At 37.2% G+C, this 24,212-nt stretch overlaps 2 protein-coding genes and 1 long non-coding RNA gene across 4 annotated transcripts; all 3 read right to left on the reverse strand.

The window, feature by feature from the left end:
• Positions 1-1,365: 1,365 nt before the first annotated feature.
• LOC100692240 (immunoglobulin lambda-1 light chain-like) lies at positions 1,366-22,632 on the reverse strand. Its single transcript, XM_025906305.1, has 5 exons — positions 22,561-22,632; positions 22,156-22,469; positions 14,677-14,710; positions 13,744-14,093; positions 1,366-1,532 (listed from the first exon to the last, which is right to left on the reverse strand). The coding sequence occupies exons 1-4, from the start codon at positions 22,598-22,600 to the stop codon at positions 13,771-13,773; spliced, it is 711 nt and encodes a 236-aa protein (XP_025762090.1). The 5' UTR covers positions 22,601-22,632; the 3' UTR covers positions 1,366-1,532; positions 13,744-13,770.
• On the reverse strand, positions 1,383-12,025 carry LOC109201772 (immunoglobulin lambda-1 light chain-like). 2 transcript variants are annotated; one of them, XM_025906290.1, is made up of 4 exons: positions 11,976-12,025; positions 11,560-11,885; positions 2,571-2,604; positions 1,383-1,882 (listed from the first exon to the last, which is right to left on the reverse strand). In XM_025906290.1, exons 1-4 carry the CDS (start codon positions 12,013-12,015, stop codon positions 1,560-1,562), a joined length of 723 nt encoding a protein of 240 aa, XP_025762075.1. In that variant the 5' UTR covers positions 12,016-12,025; the 3' UTR covers positions 1,383-1,559. The 2 variants fall into 2 exon arrangements, with proteins under 2 accessions (XP_025762075.1, XP_025762076.1); XM_025906291.1 differs by lacking the exon at positions 11,560-11,885 and adding an exon at positions 6,536-6,861 and having other exon boundaries at positions 11,976-12,023.
• Positions 20,851-21,381, reverse strand: LOC106098582 (uncharacterized). Its single transcript, XR_001224863.2, has 2 exons — positions 21,106-21,381; positions 20,851-21,017 (listed from the first exon to the last, which is right to left on the reverse strand). It is a non-coding gene; the product is annotated as an uncharacterized LOC106098582 (long non-coding RNA).
• Positions 22,633-24,212: the final 1,580 nt, after the last annotated feature.

The following is a 24,212-nucleotide window of genomic DNA, read 5'->3' on the forward strand; positions in this document are numbered from 1 at the left end:
TTGTGCCCAGTGTTTTGTTTTCATTCAATTATGTTCTTGTTAGATATCTATAGATAATATCTTATATTAATGTGTCATTATTCAGATCAGATCAGAATCTTTATTGTCACTGTCACAGGTACAACAAAATTAAAAATGGTCCCCGATCAGTGCATCATCCCTAACAATATCAAATTAATTATAAATAAAACAATAAAATTCAATAAATAAAATAAATAGAATACTTAAAGTGCTAATAAGAAGTATCAGCAAACATTCACATACATTCCCACATACATGCTTCAGTCAGTGCATAGATTAATACAAGAGTGGCGTGATGGACATTTTTTTTGTAGCAGTATTCAGATGTGTTATTGCAGTTGGATTAAAGCTGTGTTTGAGTCTATTAGTCCTCACACTGATTGCTCTGTACCGTCTGCCTGAGGGCAGCAGTTCAAACAGGGAGTAGCCAGGATGTGAGGTATCTTTTATGATGTTTTGGGCTTTTTTAAGACAGCGGGTGTTGTGTAGATCTTCCAGTGTGGGGAGAGGGCAGCCAATGATCTTTTGAGCGGTGTTAAAGATCCCTTGGATTGCTTTCCTCTGAGCCACGGTGCAGCTATTAAAGTTAATGATGCCATGACAGTGGGAACATCTAAACAACTAACTAAATAAATACCAGAAAATGAATAATACAGTTTAAAGATAAATAAAAAATAAAAATACTGTTTGTAAAAAAGCTATATCGGGAATGAGACAGACTTACCTACTGGTTATATATAATGGTTTAAATGTTTAAAGCAAAACAGCAAATGACAGTAGAAAGATGCAGAAAGGTTTAGTTTCATAACTGAACTCTACTTAGTGCTGCTTTACAATAAGTAAGTTATGTTTAGGCAAAAATCAAACAGTATTCAGCTAACTGTCTCTGAATAAAATAATGATATGAATTGAAACTTTGCCAGTAAACAGCAGTTCCATTTTATTTTACAGAGAGCTGATACTTCATTTACTTGAGGTTATAAATGAGTTACTAAGACCTGCAGGTGCATCCTGGAAGAAACAGAAGAGCAGACAGGTTATGCTTCACTAACTGAGTGTGAAGATTCATTTGCAAATCTGTAAACAACATTTTAAACCTTTGACACTTGCCCTCTCTGTTACTCAGGAAGAATTATTAAATGATGCTCTCTAGTGTTCAAATATTACATAGCGTGTATTTCAGAATATATTTATGTTTTAACTATGGGAAGAAGACATTTAAAAAATGGTGTGCTTATGAGTGTTTTTTTCCCTCTATGTGAAATGTAACAGTTCATTCCAGTCATCTTAAATTTATGTTACTAACAAAACAGTGACACAATTTCTTATTTAATAAAAAGAAAACACATTTTTTAAACCAATGCTTTTATTAATTTATTGCAAAACATGAATTCCTGAAAATACTTGTTAAAAACCAGCAAATGAATACATGACTTAAACGTTTTGCTTTATTCTGATTTCTAACATGTAAAGACTGTAATGAGCAAACAGCACAAGCAGTAAAGAAGCAGATTTTAAATGCACGCTCTGGTCCTCGACTATTCAGTGGGACATTCTGACTTCTTGATGGTTTTCTCTGAAGTCTGTGAGCCCAAAGACACTTTACATGTATAAACCTTATCCATGTTCCAGTCTGATGTCTGGATGGTCAGAGAGCTGCTGATTTGGTAAGTCTGGTCTGGTCTCTGAACAGCAGTGCTGGTAGAGATCCCACTGCTCACTGGACTCCCACCAGCCAACCAGCTCACATCTGCAAAAGGCACAGACTGACTGGACAGACAGACCAGAGAAGCTGTGTTGGACTGGAGCTCAGCACTGGACGGAGGGAAGACTGTCAGGACAGGAGGAGGGAGGCTGGAGCCTGAAAATACATGAAGAATGTTCAGGAAAAATAGAACTAAAGTAATAAAAATAGAAGTGATGAAAAAAATCAACAAGATTTAATACAGAATAAACATAATAAGTTCCATAAAAATCAAACAAAATAAACAGTTTATCTGTAAAAACAAATAAATAAACAGGTAATCACACATTTTCAACTGATTTTAAAAAATGTTAAAAAATAAAACAAAACTAAATTAAGCCCTAATTTTATATTCAAGAGAATTTATTGTTTTTAATTCTCGAGTATATGTCAAGCAATATGTTATACAATGTAAGTCATTCCCTTCAATTTCAAAGTTGACAGGTTTAAAGTAAATTTTGTACTTTAAATTAATATTTTAAATTAGGTAAAACTCTTAATGAGAAAAGACAAAATAGACTTATGTATTTTTTAAAAATTAAAATGCTTTGAAAATAACAAGATTGAATGACAAAATTTTTCACTTTTTCAGTAAACAACATTTTTTTAAATTGATTGAAAACATTTCTCGATTTTAATATAACTCATAATCATGTCTAACGTATAAAATACAAGTTGGCTCTGCATCAGATACTATAAATATATAAAAAAAAGATTATGAACAATAAAAATATTAAATTAAGAACTTTTCAGTAAACTATCGGAATTTTTCTAATGTTTCAGGATGAATTTAAACAGCACTTACTTGTCACAATCAGCTTGGTGCCTTGTCCGAATACCACAGTGATTCAGTTTGTATACATGGCTGTACAAAAACCTCCTGACTGTCACTGATGAGGGGAGAGGAACTGAAACATCCTGTTGAGGCCAACTTTCACTGTCAACATATCATGCACCTCATCAGTCTGCTTATATTTCATAACAATGATATGTTTTCCAATATACTTTTTAATAATTAAAAATTCCTTAATGATACCTTCAGCCATTAATGGTTCCCAAATTATGTCTTGATACTTCATGCAAGACTATAGAAACTGTAACAGTCAATTGCAGCAACAATAATTTAAGGACTCCAATGCAGGAGGCTGACAACTCACTATTTTAAAAGGTTTATTAATAAGGAATTTCAAAGGATAACAAATGCATATACAAAAACTACCAGTCAAAAGTTTTAGAACTTCTCCATTTTCCAGTTTTATATTGACAATTATGCAGTTTAATGTCTCATTGCACTCTAAAATAAAAGCTTAGTACAAATAAGCATTTGGAGTTAAAAAAAAAAAAAAAAGAACTCATGGAATCAATTTATAGACTAAAATGTATTCTAAACTTTTGACTCATCAAAGCAGCCACCTTTGGCAGATATAATAGCTGAACACACTCGTGACATTATTTCTGCAATACAAATCAAATATTCTTCAGAAAGTTCTTCCCAAAACTGTTGCAGAAGTTTGTGTGTTATTAGCTGAATCACATGGCCTTACTATCAGCAAACGTACTCTCGAAAGCGCCAATTTGTTGCGATCCGGTTTTGAGTGCGTGTTCCTCTGCGCCATATCCTTCCGGGTAATAAGAAAATTACGTCAGTCACGTAGTGTCATGATAGGTTGTGTGCAGGCAGGGAAAAAGGACCCAAAATGCACGACTCTCAATGACAATAACGTAGCTTTTATTGCTGGAAAAACCTTGTCATAAAATAAAACTCACAAAAGTAAAACAAAACTCAGAACAGAGGAGCTGGAACACGACAAACACACAGCACATACAGGGTAACAGACATTAATGACACAACAGAGAGCAACGGAAAACACAGGGCTTATATACACAGTGGAGTAATCAGGGAATAGGAAACAGGAGGGAGACACAGCTGGGAGAAATTAGGGCTAAAGGGACAGGGGGAAGTAAAACTGAATACACTGACATAGGACTGGGACTATCAAAATAAAACAGGAAACAAGAAACAAATCACAAAGACGCAAACTTGACACTGAACTAAACCTAGAATAATAATCGAAACAGAACAACTTAAAGAATCAGAACATAAATCATAATACAGAAAAATACCAAAATATAAGACTAAATATATAACTAAAAAAAGCTGGGTAATATGACCCAGAACCATGACACGTAGATTACTGATTGGCAGAGCTAACTTGAAATTTCAAGCTACTTTTCTCAAAGTATTTTCAATGGCTCCCCTCTGGGCGCTGCCGCCACTGCATTTCCTGCAGGACTGAGAGGAGGAGAGCCACCTTTGTCCCGAAAGCCACTCTGCTTTTTAACTCCAGCAGATAAGACCATTTCCCACACAAGAAACATATACTACTCTACACTCTTTTTATACTACCGACACTTTATTCACTTTTAGTCACTTACAGTTATTTATTCACCTTTCAGTCACTTTAATTTTAAAACTGTGTAATTTTAAAACTGTATATTCTGTATATTCTGTGTATTTATTATCTCACTCTTATTGCCTGTTCTTATTGTCCTTATCTTCAACATTATGCTGCTCTGTTTTATGTTAATTGCCCTTTGGGGATAAATAAAGTCTTTCTAATTCTGATTCTGAATTTTGAGCTAATAAATCAAAATTTCGAGTTCATAAGTGGAAATTTCGAGAACGATAACCCAAAATTTTGACTTATGGATACTTTTCTTTTTGGTGATGGAAACAGCCTTCCATAGATGGGAGATGGAAGCATGAAAATACAATAATAACCACTGCAGCCAAAAAGAGTGCCTGACGAGCCCAGTTGTAAGTAAGCTATTAAGACTGTACACCATGTTCGTGTTTTTCTAAGAAACAGTAAGTTCCATTGGAGCAGCCTTTCAACGCCTCTCTCTGTCTCTTGCTAGCAAAGTTGACCCGAGACAACAAAGTAAAGCTAGTTTTCAGCTACGAGCCCGACACGGAACCTGACGTATTAGCCAGAGGTCCTGCGGACCTGTTTTATATAAGCGCAGAATAGTTTTCTATACGAGATCGCTGCAAAAATGGCGAGTAACCTTCAGTAATAGTAATAAATCACACAGCAATAGTACATTCATGTAGTTGTAAACAGCATGATAATATAATGTAATCCAAAGTATTCAGAATACGTTAATCTCATTGAGTAACTTAACAGAATATGTTACAAAATACATTTTGGGCCATGTATTCTGTAATCTGTAGTGGAATACATTTTAAAAGTAACCTTCCCAACACTGGTTGTAAGTAATCCAGAAAGGTTGGAACACCTGTAGGAATTAGTAGCACAAGCTTTCAAGGCTTGATCAACCTCCATTGATCCATTGCTGTGTTTCCAGTGCCTGTGCCTTTTTGTATAGTTCTGAAATGTACATTATTTTTCAGTTTTGGGTAACCTTACCTTTTATTTAACCTCTAGCAGTTCACCACTTACCTTGAAATGGTAGAAAGGTAAGTGGTGAACTGCTAGAGGTTAGGCTTGAATGACCTAAATTGCAATTAATAACTGGAAAAATTGGGGTGTTCTAAAACTTTTTGACTGGTTGTGTATATATATAAATGACTAATAAGTATTTACTAGTAGCTTACTAATGCTTAATAATGTGTAATTATAATAATGTGTGACCTAATTGTGTTTTAGTGAAGTCTCTCTGTATCTATAACAGAGTCATTTCAATCTCAACTATATTTACACTTAGTGTAGTAAATCACACCTTCAGTGTTACTAGTTCACGGTCATATTTTAAAGACCTGACTTGCATAAATAATGTTATTGAAAAAAGGTTGTAAAAGAATGAAATCTCTAGTGTTCTTGTCTTCAGATTTCTAGATTTTCTTTCTGGCTTATAAACATCTAACATGAAGGTTCATTATATGGTACTAAATCTGTCTGAACTATTATAAACACCCAGATGGAGATGGATATCTTTCTTAGCAGCACCTTTGTTCTTGGCACACTTCAACAACTTAAGTTTCTTGTTTGGACTCCCCACATGATTTCACTCACTAATCAGAAGCTAGGAAGTCCTAGCCTTCAGTAAATGAGGGAAAACCAACTAGAAAGGTTAAAAAAAATATATGTTATTACAGTTTCAAAAGCAAAAACATCGACATTTATATATGTAACCATGTCAAAATCAGAACATGTACACATGTAAATGTACACATGTAATGTATAAATATAAATGTGTGTACAATTAAGACAAACATCATAAACACATCTCTATATAGCAAATGAAATGAGAATTTGCTTCTCTATTTAAAAATGTGTCTTTGATGAATCCAGTGTATATTTCTATTGATTCTTTCTGTCTGACAGATTTGTGCAATCTGGTTACTGTCAAATTTACTGCAGCTGGAATGTAACAATTAAACAATTATAACCATGAAAGAGCTGAGAGTAGTCTATAAAATTTTTATTATTTAAAAATAACTTGCAAAAACATAAAATACCGTATGTTGGATAGTTTGGTTTATGTCTTTTTACATATTATAATTTGGGCCAATGTTAGTGAATGAGATGTATTTTTCAGTACTTTTCTTTTTATACTTTTAATAATCAAGGTTAAAGTGAATAAAAAAAAAAAAACACCAACAACATTCCAGTGTTTAAAAACACAGTCTAAAGATAGTGGGTTACACTTAGTTCATTGGATATATATATTATCTGCATATGAAAGCGTTTCTAAAAGCAGAAGTAATACTGAGGAGGTTTTTGTCAGCCTGAATCACTGTGATACGTGCGCAGAAGCAGAGTCATCATATGTCTGACAGTAATACACTGCAGAGTCTCCTGTTTCTGCTTGCTTGATAATGAACTGGTAATCAATATTTGATGAGGATTTAGAGTTGAACCTGTCTGAGGAGAATCCTGTTCCAAAGCTGAGTGAGCTGTCAGAATGATGAAATCTTAGAACATATTGAGGAGCCTCACCAGGAACTTGTTTATACCACCTAACAGAATTCCTATCATATCTCTCTATGTTGCAGTTGAGAACAGCTTGTTGACCTGGAGAAACTGTGTGGACAGCAGGTGTTTGGGTCAACACGATCACCGCATCAACATCTGCCAGGAAACACACACACACAAAAAACCCATGAATGAAAAGCTTACCTCCAAAAATATACACCCTAAAACAGAAGATCTTACATGTTAGAGCAGTGATGAGCAGTGATGGGAATAACGGCATTACAAGTAACGGCGTTACTAACGGCGTTACTTTTTTCAGTAACGAGTAATCTAACTAATTACTATTCCTATCGTTACAACGGCGTTACAGTTACTAACAAGGAAACGCGGTCCGTTACTATTTTTCAACAAACAGACGGTTGAAGCTGTGTTCAGCTTACCGCATCTTATATCAGCTGCACGGAAGTAGCTGTAAGTAATCTGGACGCTACAGCTTTAAGCAGCTGCGCGCTCCCGCGGACGGTAATCACGATCACTGTCTAGCACTAGGTTTACTATCCTGCGCAAATTTGCGTAACTTCCCTAAACCCAACACCCCCTAGAATTACTGGCTTTTTTATTTTCTGGTGCAAGTCCCGAGGTGTTAAGCACCCCTGCTGAGATTTTCACAGGTCGTCAGCTTGTTTCTCCTCCAGCTTTTGTTGTGCAAACCACCCATTATCCTTGAGGCCTGGCACATTTGCATTTGCTCACTCAGAGTTGCTCAGATCCAAGGCAGGCCAAACCTCTGTGTTACAACTTTCAGAAATGCCTGGTAGAAATGCTTCAACTTACTCATGAGATTTTGACCACATTTCTTGCGGAAGTCACAGCTATACTGAATGCACGACCGTTGTTGCCAGCTGCAAGAAACGCTTGGTAGGGAACAGCTGTTCCCTACCAAGGTTCGTTGTCCATTCACACAGTATATCGCAACCAAGCCAGACAAATTTGGGATCAAGTTCTGGATGGCCACGGATTTGGACACCAAATATGTCTGCAGTGCATCTCCTTACTTGGGAAAAGACCCCAGTCGTCAGAAGGGAGAGAGGCTGGCAGAGAACGTGGTCATGAAACTGATGGAGCTGTTTTTGGATGACGGGAGAAATAATAATAATAATGGAATGGATTTATATAGTGCTTTTCAAGGCACCCAAAGCGCTTTACAATGCCATTATTCATTCACTCTCACATTCATACACAATGTCACAACGGACAATTTCTTTACTTCACTGTCACTGTTGCACAGACTGCTGCAGCGCAAAACAACGTTACTGGGCACGGTGAATAAAGTCCAGCGTGAACTTCCTCAACTTGCAAAAGATACTGCAAAGCGAGAGGTATTCTCCACTTCAGTGCTTAGAAGTGGCAGTGTCTCCTTGACAATTTATGCACCTAAAAACAACAAGACTGTGTGTGTTCTAAGTTCCATGCACCAAGACGTGACGATCGGTGACGACAGAAAGAGGAAACCCAACACGATAACAGACTATAACCACATGAAGGTATGTGAATGTGTGTACAATTTTACACCAGTGCTACAATGTTTTCTGATGTGTGCTATACAGGCCTATAGAAAAAAACATATACTCATGACTCTCTCTCTCTGCTTTTACAGTGTGGTGTAGACGTGTTGGACCAAATGGCACGGATGTATTCCGTAAGATCAGCAACACGCAGGTGGCCAGTAGCGGTTTTCTACAATATGCTGGACCTGGCGGCAGTGAATGCCTACATTTTGTACAAGGCATGTACAGGGTGGACAGGCAAAAGAAGATTGTTTCTGAGTCTTCTAGCTCAGCAACTTCGTTGCCGATTCATGCAGCACAAGGAAATATTAGCACAGAGGCAGGCTACTGCAGCTGCTGTGCCAGGGACTGTAAAGACAACGCAGTGCCAGGTGCAAGAGAGCTGCAACAGGAATCGCAGCAGGTTTACCTGTGCAACATGTCAGAAATTCACCTGTGCCAAATGCAGGGATGATGGACACTGGGTCTGCAAACGCTGTAAAGTTTGAAACACTTTGAAATAAAACAGACTTGTGTACCCATATATTGTGAATGTCTGTCTTTTGTATGTAGGTTGTAACACAGAGGTTTGTCTTGCCTTGGATCTGAGTAAACAAATGCCAATGTTGCACAAACACACACACACACAAACACACACACACACACACACAGCAAATCTGCATTTATTTGTCCCACAAGTGGAAAATCTGCATTGTCATTGCAAAAAAGTGGACAGAGCACGGTATAGAAAGTGCACTATACAAACAATCTGGAAACATATATATGGACACGAGTATTCAAAAATATTGGTGTATGTATATACACACACACACATCTATCTATCTGTCTATCTATGAATGATATAGATGTGTCTGTGCGTATAACTAGACTTTATGCATATTATATAAGGTGTGGCTATATAAATATATAAATATATGTACAACTCTGTGTATATATGTTTATGGCCAGGCATCCAATGTAGTGACAAGGATTGACAAGAACTACCATGGTGTATAGTACGCTGCAGGTAAGGAAGGAAAGTAGCCTTGCAGGGAAGGAAAGACCTGAATCTCTCATGGTTAGGGGTTGGGGGAGGGTGTGTTTGCACAACAAAAGCAGGACAACAATGGAGCTGAAGACCTGTGAAAATCTCAGTGGGGTGCCAAGAGGTGTTAAGGTCGGGGGGAATTTACGCAAATTTGCGCAGGCTAGTAAATCTAGTAGTAGGGACTTGCACCAGGGAAAAAAGGCTCAGTAATTCTAGTACAACACCTGGAGCTAAGGAGGCAAAACAATCGCATGAGTGCTGCTGTTTGACTGAGGAAGAATAAAGTAGTCGTGGTAAGTCAATCACATGACCACTTAAAGACAAAGCAACAAGGTGCCAGTTTTTAAATTGTGTTGATAGGCCATGTAAAACCAGAGTCATGATCAACAATATATACGCGACGTTTTTTCCTCAATAGTTTCGCCACGTTAGCGCTCGCAAGCACTCTCTGCTTATGAGCAAAAAAACAAAACAAAAAAAAGTTTTAGGAGTGATGGCGAGAGAAAGAGAGAGGGAGAGAGAGAGAGAGAGAGGGAGAGAGAAAAAGAGAGAGAGCAGGAAAAGAGAGAGAGCGAGTTTTGAGATGTGAGATTTGTGATGTTTAGCGTGTTTGGGGTGTGTAGTTAATCTGTTGTCTTGTGTAGTTAGTGTGTAGTGTTGTGGATAGTTTTGTGTTGTGTGTCAGAACAATGAGGCGACTGCTGTCTCCAGGTAGAAACAGGAGTGATACACCTGCTGCTGTCAGACCTGCAGGTATCAGGCTGTCATGTTCTCCTTTATAGTGGACAGAAATGATTTTTTTGGAGTGGCACAAATAATTTGTGTGGCATCTTATTGAAGAACAGCTGATTGTTCTGTAAATAGTTTGAAATGGTTATTTTAAAAAGGGGTAAAAAGTAAATGGATGCAAATAACTTTGTTGTTTGCAAAACTTGTGCATAGGATTTTAAAATTGACAATTAATATTTGCATTTGAAGTTATGAAATATGATTCATTAAACATGTTTATGGTTGTTACAGTAAAAATATAACTTTTTCTACTGTGATTTTATGTTTTTTGTCTGATTTTAGATCAATTCTGGTTATACAGTATGACAAAATGAGAACATAACTTTAAATTCAGACATGTGAGGTTGCGCTAAAAAGAATGATACCAAACAAGGCAAAGTAAATAGTTTTTAAAGGTAAAATGTGGAGAGAAAATCAAGAGTAGTAAAAAAAATGTCCAATTATACCCTGGACCCCAGAGGGTTAAACGTTCTTTGTTTTTTTTTAAGTAACGCAATAGTTACTTTTCCAAGTAATTAATTACTTTTAGAATATTGTAACTCAGTTACTAACTCAGTTACTTTTTTGCAGAAGTAACTAGTAACTATAATTGAATTACTATTTCAAATTAACTTGCCCAACACTGGTGATGAGAGTGCACAGGGTCCCCAGCATGTTGTCAGTGTAATGTGTAAATGATCTTTACTGTTCAGCTGAGATGTGAGTAGGATTATAGTGAGAAGTGAAGCGATACTGACACTTATAAAGACACAGAAGAGAGGCAAACCAAAGGAGGAGGAGATTCAACAAAATGATTTTCATTCATAGATTAAAAAATAATTTCTAATGCAAATAACATCAATTAAATGTTTCTGGCTCATGTTCAACCGACACACTTATGGCTGTCATGACATATTGCTCATGAAAATACTGTTGTAAAGGGAATAAATATTATATAACTGATTATTGACAGTTTTAAGTGTTAACACCAATCTCTTTCTAGCTGAAATGTGAGCAGGACTTATGTGAAAAGAATAAACAGTAAAGTTTATAAGAACATGAGGTAGAACAAGTCTCAACAAATTCAGAACAGTTGTAGTTTAAATGCAAATGTCCTTATCCGCACACATCACACGTTTTCTTCCTTTCTTATATTTATTTCTGCTGGATGTATAGTCATCACTATTTAAGAGCTGAGACTGGTGTTTACTAAATTTCTATTACTTATAGATAACTTTTAGTTATATGCAGTATTAGTTCACTTCTGACTTGTTTTGGCTGAATAATATCTCTATATTCCTCTGCTTGCTTTATTCATATTTTCAATGATGAATATTAAAATTAATTAAAAAAAAGAATAACACAGTATTTGGAGGTGGTGGGATTTCAGTGTGTTTCTCGGATGTGTCTTGTTTTCAGCATGTGAAAGAGCATCAAAAAGCAGAAGTATCAGTGAGGAGGTTTTTGTCACAGTGTGAATCACTGTGATACCCCACTGCTAGCAGAGCCGTCCCATGTTTGACAGTAATAGACTGCAGAGTCTCCATCCTCCACATTGTTGATGATCAAACGATAATCTGATGTTGACTGATGAGTGGATGTGAATTTTGAAGAGGAGAACCCAGAGCCATAGTATGGAGAACTATAGCTATGATAAAAATACAGCACATGCTGAGGAACTCCTCCTGGAATCTGTTTATGCCAGGCAGCAACATAGTTAGTAACAGTCCCCAGGTTACAGTCCATGGTGGCTGTCTCTCCTTTCCTCACTGTTAAAACAGGAGGTTTCTGTGTCACCACCGTCACCCCACTCACACCTGCAAACAACAAGAAGACATGGAGTCAAGAGAAACACGCTGACATTTAAATCTAACAGTCTTTTCTACAGTATATTTTAGACTCTTTACATGTTAGAGCAGTGATGAGAGCACAGAGAGTCACCAGCATGTTGTCTGAGTGGTCTAAGAACTGAGTGGAGAGATGATGGTGGAGGAGCTATTTAATACAACTAACAGGAGGAGGAGCATTGGAGTTTTTTTTTTATTTCGCTTGCCTGTGTTATTAATATTAATAACAATAATAATATGTCTTGTATATATCGTTTTTCTTATTATTTTGGAATGGTTAATAGCCATTCTTTCTCCATGGTTGGTTATATTTTATACTTTTAACTTGTATTGTATTTAAAAACTATAATTAGATTAGCATATTCTGACGCAACATAAAGTTTACAATTTCAGCTTTAGCTCTGTAAAAAAATCATTTTCACAGCAAGTTATTCTCTCACACGTCAAACTTTGTGGTGACTTTGCACAACAGTGGGATCATCTAATTAAATAACTAAATATCTGTAAACAAAATGGGCCTGTTTACAAATGTGATGTATAAAAACAGTTTTTTAAAAACAGAAACAGTTTGCAGCTTGAAATTCCCAGCCTGTGATAAACCATTAAGATTCAGCAGGAAAATAAAAATGATATAATTATGTCAAAATTTGTCACAGCAGTTGCATCATGACAGCTGACGGAGATGCTGTCTCCTTCATTGTTACGAACAAACAGTTTAATCAAAATTAAAAGTTGCTAAATAAAAAGTAAAAAATACAAGAAAAATCTGATTGGTTATATTTAAATTTGGCTATTTTAAATTATATTCCAAAGTGTCATGTTTAGGCTGTGTGCAGGCAGGATAGGAGGAATGATGGACCCAAAAGTGCAGACTTAAAGCAAAGATTTATTACTGAGTGACAAAAACTGAAGGCTGGCTAAACTGGAAATACGGCCGGCGGGCAGGCGGACGGACAGCATGGGAGAATGGAGATTGCGACACAGACCAAAGAAAACACAGGACTTAATACATAGATGGAGCCGTCAGGGAATGGGAGACAGGAGGGAAACACAGCTGGGACAAATCAGGGCTAACAAGACAAGGGAAGCAAAACCAGATACATTAACATGAGACATGGACTTTCAAAGTAAAACAGGAAACATAACACAGACACGCGGACTTGACAAGGGGATACAGCTGACAGGGGAGACAGAGCAACTATGGAACACAGAGACATAAACCATAAGGCAGAGAACTCCAACAAAGAAACCAAAAGACTAGAAATGATAAACAATATCAAAATCAAAGCTCAATAGTAATGCAAAACTCAAAACTCTGGGTCGATGACCCAGGTACCCTAACACAAAGTTCCTCAACAAGTGATATTAAGTGCAAAATTTCAGCTTCAGCTCTCTGTATTTCACCATTTTTGGACAGATTTTTTTTTTCTGACTTTTTTCTGTGAAAACATTTGGTGACATGCCACAACAGCCAGAAGATTTTTTTTTTTTTTTTTTTGGGGGGGGGGGCAGTTTATTTATAACATGAGGTTATGAATGAGACTTGAGAACTAAGACCTGCAGGTGCATGCTGGGCAGGAAGAGAGGGAGGAGTTTAAAGGTGATGCTTCAATAAGTGTGAGGATATTACTGAAGCTTACAAACAACATTTTAAACCAGTGACACTTGACTTCTCTTACTTAATGATGCTCTCTAATGTTCATAGCGTGTATTTCAGAATTTACTTACTTACTTATGTTTTACTATGGAAAAACTACATTTTAAAAGTAATGTGCTTATGAGCGGATTCTTTTGTAATGAGCAAACAGCACAAGCAGTAAAGAAGCAGATTTTAAATGCACATTCTGGTCCTCCACTATTCAGTGGGACATTCTGACTTCTTGATGGTTTTCTCTGAAGTCTGTGAGCCCAAAGACACTTTACATGTATAAACCTTATCCATGTTCCAGTCTGATGTCTGGATGGTCAGAGAGCTGCTGATTTGGTAAGTCTGGTCTGGTCTCTGAACAGCAGTGCTGGTAGAGATCCCACTGCTCACTGGACTCCCACCAGCCAACCAGCTCACATCTGCAAAAGGCACAGACTGACTGGACAGACAGACCAGAGAAGCTGTGTTGGCCTGGAGCTCAGCACTGGACGGAGGGAAGACTGTCAGGACAGGAGGAGGGAGGCTGGAGCCTGAAAATACATGAAGGATGATCAGAAAACAACAAAAGATAAATGACAGGATAGAAGGAAATTAGAGATGAAGTCTGATGAAGTGAAAGAAGAAGAAATCACGAACAGTCAATATGGAATAAACATAACATTTATTATGAAATTAGAAGATAACAATGTGATTTGCATAAATATATAGAATGTCATGTCAAAGAAAACTGTTAGGCCAGTTCCTAATGACTTAAAGTTATTTTTTAACTTTAACACTGTTAACTACTATTGAAGAAAAAGAAAAAAGACCTAAAATGGTAACCTAAAAGTCAATTAAAATATTATGATAATAATAAGAGTGAACAACAACATATTTCACATAATTTTCAGTGAACAACATTTATATAAAATATTCAAAATTTGGTTTGACACATTTTCAGAATTTTGAAATATAAGTAATTCATGTCTCCTGTACATACGACAACCTGAAACTATTTCAGATTGTACAAATTCATAAAAAATGATGCAGAACAAGAAACGTACTGAATTAAGTAGTCATCAGCAGATTTTTGCAAAATCTCTCTTGTTTTATGATCAGTTTAAAAGTACTTACTTGTCACAATCAGCTTGGTGCCTTGTCCGAATACCACAGTGATTCATTTTGTATACATGACTGTACAAAAACCTCCTGACTGTCACTGATGAGGGGAGAGGAACTGAAACATCCTGTAGAGACCAACTTTCACTGTCAACATCTCATTGCCTTCATTAATCTGTTTGTATTTTACAACAATGTGAAAGTGTTTTAATTACTGTCTCTCTCTGTGTGTAGTCATGTTTATTCCTTCATGTCACTTGTTTTATGCAAGATTTAATAAAGTCCTCATTATTGGCCAGTATTAATCAGAGCTGTAATGTCTCTCAGTAAGATTTTGGCCACAGTCTGCTTCACTATGATGCAGCTTTGTTGGGAGAGTCTTCCCATGTCTGACAGGAACTCACTCCAGAGTCTCCTGTCTCTGCATGATTGATAATAGACTTGAAATCAGTGTTTGGTCAGGATTTAGATATTAATCTGTCTGAGGAGAATCCCGCTGAAAAGACAGTTGACCTGTGAGAATGATCAAATCTCAGAACTGAGGAGAAGAACCAGGAACCTGTTTGTACCAGCTGACATAAAAGCTTTCAGCTTTTTTAATGTTGTATTTGAGCAGGTTAAAGGTTTAAAAAGAATTTAAAAAATGAGCAATCCAGTGTTAAATAAGACATTATCTGAAAGTTGTACGTTACTCTGCATTTTCTTGATTGGACTATACTCAAGTGAATGAATCTAAGAAAGCATATGTCCTGCTCAAGAGGTTTCTGACACATTGTGAACAACTGTGATATGTACAGTGTCTTCTATTTCTGCAAGCTTGATAGTTTAATGGTAATTAATGTTTGATGAGGACGTATAGTTGAATCTTTCTGAGGATAATATTATTTTAAAGCTGGGTGAGCTGTCAGAATGGAGAAATCTTAGAACATACAGATGATTTTCTCCAGGAACTTGTTTATACAGCCAACAGAATTCCTATCATCTCTCTCAATGTTGCAGTTGAGAACAGCTAGTTGAAAACTTTGTACTTAAGTACAGTAAGTATTTGTACTTGGTTAAATCCCACCTCTGGGAAGCCAAGTGAGCTGCCAGAATGACAAAACTGAGGAACCCCATCCAGGAACATGTTTAGACCATCTAACATAACTGAACCATGATGAAGCTGAGAACACCTTCTTGACCTGGAGAAACCTTGTGGACAGCAGGTATCTGGATAAACACTTCCGCTGCATTAACATGTGCCAACAAACACAGAAAGAACATGAGTGAAATGTCTTTCTCCAAAAAGATGGGCTATGAAACAGATGAGAAGAACGTTTTACACTTTAGAGAAGTGATGAGAGAGCAGACAGTCCCCAGCATGTTGTCAGTGTGAGGTGTAAACATCCTTTAATATTCAGCTGAGATGTGAAAACGATTGTAGTGAGAAGAGAAGCAACAGATAAAATGCAATTTAGCTGCATTTTTATTTCATGTGAAACATTTTTAACTTCATTATGCAACTTTATCAGTATCCATTTAGGTTGATTAATGTCATTTACTGCAGCTAGAATGTGACAGTTATCAGAGTTTTAGGAAACTGTTTGTTAAATTGCTCATTTAAAAACACACACATAATTGGTTTTATTAAGTTAGATGCACATAATTTAAAATGCGCATAATTGTGTACATATATATGGCAATTTGTGTTGTTGGTGTCATCATATTCCTCGATATTTTATACTTTCAGTGATGAATGTAAAAATATATCAAAAAAAGTAATTCAGTATTTATTAGCAGAGTGTCTGAAAATGTTGAGTTTTCATTGATGAACATTAAATTTAAAAAAAATAACAATAAACACACTATTTGAAGGTGATGGGTTCACACTGAGTTTGTCGAATGGGTCTTTTGTGAGGATGTGAAAAAGATAGCATCAAAAAGCAGAAGTACCAGTGAGGAGGTTTTTGTCACAGTGTAAATCACTGTGATACCACACTGTTAGCAGAGGTGTCCAATATCTGACAGTAATAGACTGCAGAGTCTCCCTCCTCCACATTTTTGATGATCAAACGATAATCTGTTGTTGACTGATGAGTAGAAGTGAATTTGGGAGAGGAGAACCCAGAGCCATAGCATGGACGAGTACTGCCATAATGAAAACACATCACATACTGAGGAACTCCTCCTGGAATCTGTTTATACCAAAAGACAAAGGTATCAACAGTCCCCAGGTTACAGTCCATGGTGGCTGTCTCTCCTTTCCTCACTGATACAACAGGAGGTTTCTGTGTCACCACCGTCACACCACTCACACCTGCAAACAAGAAGACATGGAGTCAAGAGAAATACAAGCACATATGAATCCAACAAATAACTACTAATCTGAAGTATAAATGAGGTACCATACATGTTAGAGCAGTGATAAGAGCACAGAGAGTCAGCAGCATGTTGTCAGTGTGTGTTGAGACCTGTGACTTAGAAAGAGATAGCACTGCTTCTGTAGGAGGAGAGGAGGTGTGAACCATTAAATATGTGACAGAAACTCAGAGAGACTGACAGGAGGAGGAGCTAAACCTGCATAGTTTGTGATGTTTGGGTAATTTCTGTTGAGTGGAGGGTAATTCTGTTTGTATTAATTCATATTGGTAATTGTGATGTCTCCCTCCTCTCCCTTAAAATTCTGCTACTGCATTTTATTATGAAAAATTGTTTGCTATGTCTCCTGGGTGGGGTGTTCCAGGCATGTCTGACTGGGAGGATTCCCAGGGGCAGACCCAGGACATGCATATCTCTCGGCTTGCCTCAGAAAACCTTGATGCTCCCCCAGAGAAGCTGGAGGAGGTGGCTGGGGAGAGGGAGGTGTGGGGTCTTCTGCTTAGGCTGCTGCCCCCGCGACCCAGCCCCGGATAAGTGGAAGAAGATGTATGGAAGGATGGTTGCTATGTCCTTCAGGTTTATTACTGATGCTTTTATCATTACCATTTTTTATGTTTGGACAAAAAAAAAAAAGCAGAATCCCGCTAACCCTTACAGTTAACTGTTATAATTACATAACCAACAACCTTGAAATGTATGAACTTCTCTGTAAAGTCACATGAAACCAGAGTGTTTAGGATTAGGAGAACATTTCATAAAATGTTGCGCCATTTATGAATATTGAACAACTGAACAAAGAGTTCGAATAAAGAGGATAATTTTAGTACTAGGACTGTGTGGGCTCCATTTTTGTTTGCAAACTTGAGCCACATGAGTTTTGTGATATTTCTCACAAATGAAATCACTGTGATTCAGGCGTTTTGATATAGTTCCCCTGATTCACAAAAACAAATACAGGCGTATTTTATCTACATCTTGAGAGTTAAACACAACAATTAGAGGACTGACTAATTTGCATTTACTAAAACATTTTAGTTTTAGACACTCATATTCATTTTTGTATTTATGTGTTTTGTTCTACAGTTAATGGTTGGAAGTGTTAACTATTCAGGATTCATAAAAGCTGTAGTGTCACTCGGTTTTGTTTTGTTTGTTTTTTGTCTCAGTATTCATGATTGTGTTATGTTTTACTTAATAGAGTCTATGTTTCAGTGCAGTACAATGCTTAGTCTCCTCCTTTTAACTCTTAATCTACGTCTAATTATGATGTCAAATTTAGTCAGTCTGATGAGGATCCTGTTACAAAGTAAAGTGAATTATCCTCATTGAAAACTCTCTACATGCTGAGTAGCTCCATCAGAGACTTGAATCATTACAGGCAGTTCCTTGAACAGTTTTAGTTTAAATGCAAATGTCCTTATCGTCACACATCACACATTTTCTTCTTTTCTTACATTTAATGATGCTGGATGTATGTTTATAACTATTTAAGAGTTGAGTCTGGTGTCTAAATTTATATTACTTATACGTACATGCATACAATGTAGGTCTGCTTTTTTGTATATGGTTGTGTATATGAGTAGTTGTGGCTGAATAACATGTGGATTTTCCCCTGTTTGCTTTGTTCATGATTTCAATTATGAATATTAAAAGAAAAAACAAACAAACAAATAACACACTATTTGAAGGTGTGTTTGCTAGAGGTGCCTTTTATCAGGTTGCATCAAAAAGAAGAAGGATCTATGTGGAGGTTTTTTTGTCAGAGTGTGAATCCCTGTGATACCCAGTGATGGGAATAACGGCGTTACAAACGGCGTTACTTTTTTCAGTAACAAGTAATCTAACTAATTACTATTCCTATCGTTACAACGGCGTTACAGTTACTAACAAGGAAACGCGGTCTGTTACTATTTTTCAACAAACAGACGGTTGAAGCTGTGTTCAGCTTACCGCATCTTATATCAGCTGCACCGAAGCAGCTGTAATCTGGACGCTACGGCTTTAAGCAGCTGCGCGTTCCCGCAGACAGTAATCACGATCACTGTCTAGCACAACACCTGGAGCTCAGGGGGCAAAACAATGGCATGAGTGCTGCTGTTTGACTGAGGAAGAATAAAGTAGTCGTGGTAAGTCAATCACATCACCACTTAAAGACAAAGCAACAAGGTGATATATACCAGTTTTTAAATTGTGTTGATAGGCCACGTAAAACCAGAGTCATGATAAACAATATATACGCGGCATTTTTTCCTCAATAGTTTCGCCACGTTAGCGCTCGCAAGCACTCTCTGCTTATGAGCAAAAAAACAAAACAAAACAAAACAGGGGAAGTTTTAAGACTGACGGCGAGAGAGAGAAAGAAAGAGAGTTTTGAGATGTGAGATTTGTGATGTTTAGCGTGTTTGGAGTGTGTAGTTAATGTGTTGTCTTGTGTAGTTAGTGTGTAGTGTTGTGGATAGTTTTGTGTTGTGTGTCAGAACAATGAGGCGACTGCTGTCTCCAGGTAGAAACAGGAGTGATACACCAGCTGCTGTCAGACCTGCAGGTATCAGGCTGTGATGTTCTCCTTTATAGTGGACAGAAATGATTTTTTTGGAGTGGCACAAATAATTTGTGTGGCATCTTATTGAATGCAGAACAGCTGATTGTTCTGTAAATAGTTTGAAATTGTTATTTTAAAAAAGGGTAAAAGGTAAATGGATGCAAATAACTTTGTTGTTTGCAAAACTTGTGTATAGGATTTTAAAATTGACAATTAATATTTGCATTTAAAGTTGTGAAATATGATTCATTAAACATGTTTATGGTTGTTACAGTAAAAATATAACTTTTTCTACTGTGATTTTATGTTTTTTGTCTGATTTTAGATCAATTGTGTTAATACAGTATGTCAAAATGAAAACAACTGTAAATTCAGGCACGTGAGGTTGTGCTAAAAAGGATGATACCAAACAAGGCAAAGTAAATAGTTTTTAAAGGGAGGGAAAATCAAAAGTAGTAAAAACTGGCCAATTATACCCTGGACCCCAGAGGGTTAAACGTTTTCTTTAAAGTAACGCCATAGTTACTTTTCAAGTAATTAATTACTTTTAGAATATTGTAACTCAGTTACTAACTCAGTTACTTTTTTGAAGAAGTAACTAGTAACTATAATTGAATTACTTTTTCAAAGTAACTTGCCCAACACTGGTGATACCCCACTGTTAGCGCTGTCCCGTGTCTGACAGTAATACACTGCAGAGTCTCCTGTCTCTGCCTGTTTAATTATGAACTGGTAGTCAATGTTTGATGAGGATTTAGAGTTGAATCCGTCAGAGGAGAATCCTTTTCCAAATTCAAGTGAGCTGCCAGAATAGTGAAAACTTTCTGAGGAATCCTGTTTATACCAGTTAACATAATTCCATCATATCTCTCTATGTTGCAGTTGAGAACAGCTTGTTGACCTGGAGAAACTGTGTGGACAGCAGGTGCTTGGGTCAACTCTATCACTGTGTCAACATCTGCCAAGAAACAGAGAAAAAAAATGAGTGAAAGATTTACCTCAAAATATACAGATTTTAAAATCAATAAGAAAAACATCTTACACGTTAGAGCAGTGATGAGAGCACAGAGGGTCCCCAGCATGATGATAGTAGGTGGTAAAGCTGTCCACCTGAAAGATGAGAGGGGCTGTAGTGAGAAGAGAAGAGATAGTGAAGCTTTTAAAGACACAGAGGAGCAGAACTGAAAGAGGAGGAGATTCAGCAAAACAGCTTTTGTTTATAAAAGACTGAAACTAAATTACTGATATGTCATGGAGAATTGAGTTAAAGGACTCAGGTGCGAGACTCCTTGCAGCGTGGCAGTGAATTTTATTCACAGTGAAAAATAAGGCAACAGTTCGAGTCTGTAATCCAAAAGAGCGGTGCAGTGATACGGTGACCTCTCCCCGTGGTGACAGTGCAGTGATAATCCAAAACAACTCCTTTTGTGCCCGCTCCTCCTCCGATCCCTGGATCCTGGAGGCAGATGAGAAAAACACACACACGGTCACGAAAACGTTCTCACTCCTTCACAAACTAGGTATGCTAATCGCGACTACGCTACCCGGTTTAGCTCAACGTTCCAGCGTTGGTTGTGACCCGACCGCACCATTAAATAGGTTTGCTTCAGATTAGTAGCAGCCGGCGAAATGATAAAGCACAGGTGCGGTGATTCCAGCTCAGGATTCTCCCCCCGGGTCAGCTGCCGTTCCGTGCCACGGCTTCCGGAAGTCCGTGTTCCAGCATACAGACACACAGCACAGGATGGAGAGGAGAACACCACAAAGTACACACAAACACAACAAAAATTGGCAAGGCGACCGGTGAGGACCGTCTAGCCGTGACATGATATTAATAATTCATAATTTCATATAGTGAACATTGCCATTATATGAGCATTATTGTTTCAAACTCAATGATATCATATAATCTTCTTTGTATTTGCTCTAGAAAAACTAATATAAATGACTTAATCAGTGTATATGTCATGCGACTCAGTATTTGTCTTTCAGGTTTTGGATTTATATTCTTTGATTACTGTTGCTGATTTTGGTTTTCTTTTAAGTTTTTAGTGATCTTAGTTCTCCCTCCCTTAGTGTTTATCTCAGCCTGTGTTTAGTCTCTGCCTCTGCAGAGAGGCAGAGAAATAAATAAACACACAATAGAAATAAATAAACACAGAGAAATTCACTGATCTGCATATTTACATTCTCTTTCTACCTCATTAACATCTTATTCTTATTTTATTTTGACTGAATTTTAGTGAAGCATGAATTAGTAAAATTAATGAACTGTAATATAAAGGTGATTTGTGTGGTCTCAGTTTTTATTCTTACTGTGGCTTGAAATCAGATTAACCAGTTAACATGTTGAGAATGTTTTTCAGTACAATAATGTTAAAAACTGAAGATGTGAGGTTTTATGTGTGAATAATGTGTGTATATTTTGGTGCTTTGTTTATTTAAAATGAAAGTGCAAGTGAAAAAAATACAATGAATACATTTAACAGAGCAATGTTTAAGAACTAATTGTTTGTATGGTGCACTGAGTTTGTGCACAAAAAGCAGAAGTAACAGTGAGGAGGTTTTTGTCACAGTGTGAATCACTGTGATACAGCAGCATTGCTGTCCCATGTCTGACAGTAATAGACTGCAGAGTCTCCCTCCTCCACATTTTTAATGATCAAACGATAATCTGTTGTTGACTGATGAGTAGATGTGAATTTTGGAGAGGAGAACCCAGAGCCATAGCTTGGAGAACTATAGCTATGATACATCTTCAGCACAAACTGAGGAACTCCACCTGGAATCTGTTTATACCAATAGGCAGCATCAGTAACAGTCCCCAGGTTACAGTCCATGGTGGCTGTCTCTCCTTTCCTCACTGATAAAACAGGTTTCTGTGTCACCACGGTCACACCACTCACACCTGCAAACAACAAGAAGACATGGAGTCAAGAGAAACATACTGAGATTAGTTAGTTATAATAAATGTGTTAAATATAAGTCAAAGTGTTTACATGTTAGAGCAGTGATGAGAGCACAGAGAGTCACCAGCATGATGTCGATGTGAACTAAGAACTGATTTCGAGAAAAGTCGCTGGAGGAGCCATTTAATACAACTAACAAGAGGAGGAGCTGTGCCTCCTCCTTTCACCCTATTACATCATCATAGTATTTTTTTTTCTTTTTTCTTCATTTGTTTCTTTATTAGCATCATAATGTATATATTTTTGATTGAAGCGTATATTTAGAAAAATGGGAAAATTATACCAAGGCCTACAGAAGCACAAAGGGAATAATACCTTTGTTAAAACAACATTCGAAAAAGAACTAGAAATAAAAAATAGCAACGGACGATTGATCTTCTATGTGGGTGACCCACAAGCTCAAAAAACTTGAGAGAATTTATTTGAACAAAATGATTGTGTGTGTTTCATAGACCATAAAAGCAAGCAGTGTGGATGACAACAGCAGGAAACAGCGTGGTCATATAAATGCCATTCACAAAATCTTTGGATATGCCATGAAATTCAATTATACTGGGACAATACATGTCTAACTCTAAGAAAGAAGTTGGGCTGTGAAACTGTCCCATGTCTTACAGTAATAGACTGCAGAGTCTCCCTCCTCCACATTTTTAATGATCAAATGATAATCTGTGCTGTATCTCAGAGTAATTAAAGAACTTTTATATAAAGAGAAATCTTTATGAGAAGATGACTTTAGTCCAAAGGTCTAAAGGAGACGCCTTTTCGCAGAAGTGGAAGAAATGGATTGCCTTTGTGCATCAGGGTGTTCTGCCCAGTGTTTTGTGTTTTTCATTTAAGTTCCGTTCTTGTTAGATATCTATAGATCACATCTTATATTAATGTTTCTTTATTCAAGTTAATGATGCCGTGACAGTGGAGTCATCCAGTCAACTAAATAAATACCAGAAAATGAAGAACATAGTTTATAGATAACTAAAAAATAAAAATACTGTTTGTAAAAAAAAGTTACATGCTGAATGAGACAGACTTACCTACTGGTTATCAGTGTTGAGTAAAATACTTAAAAAGTAATCAATTAATAATTAATAATTACTTAATCAATGTTGTATTTAAAATACTTACCTAATTACTGTGTCTGAAAAGTAACTTAATTACTCAATAAGTAATTTAACTAAATACTTAACTTTAGCCTTTTAGCTTTTTGAATCATCGTTATTACATTCTATAAAAAACATTCTATAATAATTACATTTTTTAGTAAGAAATGTAACTTTCTTTAGGTAAGAAACACAATTCCATCCATCCATCCATCCATCTTCATCCGCTTTATCCGAGGCCGGGTCGCGGGGGCAGCAACCTAAGCAGAGAAGCCCAGACCTCCCTCTCCCCAGCCACCTCCTCCAGCTTATCCGGGGGAACACCAAGGCGTTCCCAGGCCAGCCGAGAGATATAATCTCTCCAGCGTGTCCTGGGTCTGCCCCGGGGCCTCCTCCCGGTGGGACATGCCCGGAACACCTCACCCAGGAGGCATCCTTGTCAGATGCCTGAACCACCTCAACTGGCTCCTTTCGATGTGGAGGAGCAGCGGCTCTACTCTGAGCCCCTCCCGGATGGCCGAACTTCTCACCCTATCTCTAAGGGAGAGGCCAGCCACCCTTCGGAGGAAGCTCATTTCTGCC

The sequence above is a fragment of the Oreochromis niloticus genome, linkage group LG4 (assembly GCF_001858045.2).
Source record: "Oreochromis niloticus isolate F11D_XX linkage group LG4, O_niloticus_UMD_NMBU, whole genome shotgun sequence".
NCBI lineage: Eukaryota > Metazoa > Chordata > Actinopteri > Cichliformes > Cichlidae > Oreochromis > Oreochromis niloticus.

Coding starts and splice junctions, on each gene's coding strand:
- LOC109201772 (XM_025906290.1), bottom strand. CDS start 12,015: ATGCTGGTGACTCTCTGTGCTCTCATCACTGCTCTAACAT. Junction 11,886..11,975: donor TCTCATCACTGCTCTAACAT/GTAAAGAGTCTA, acceptor TGTTGTTTGCAG/GTGTGAGTGGGGTGACGGTG. Junction 1,883..2,570: donor CACCAAGCTGATTGTGACAA/GTAAGTGCTGTT, acceptor ATGTATTTTCAG/GCTCCAGCCTCCCTCCTCCT.
- LOC100692240 (XM_025906305.1), bottom strand. CDS start 22,600: ATGCTGGTGACTCTCTGTGCTCTCATCACTGCTCTAACAT. Junction 14,711..22,155: donor CATGGGACAGCAATGCTGCT/GTATCACAGTGA, acceptor TGAATCACTGTG/GTATTCGGACAAGGCACCAA. Junction 14,094..14,676: donor CACCAAGCTGATTGTGACAA/GTAAGTACTTTT, acceptor ATGTATTTTCAG/GCTCCAGCCTCCCTCCTCCT.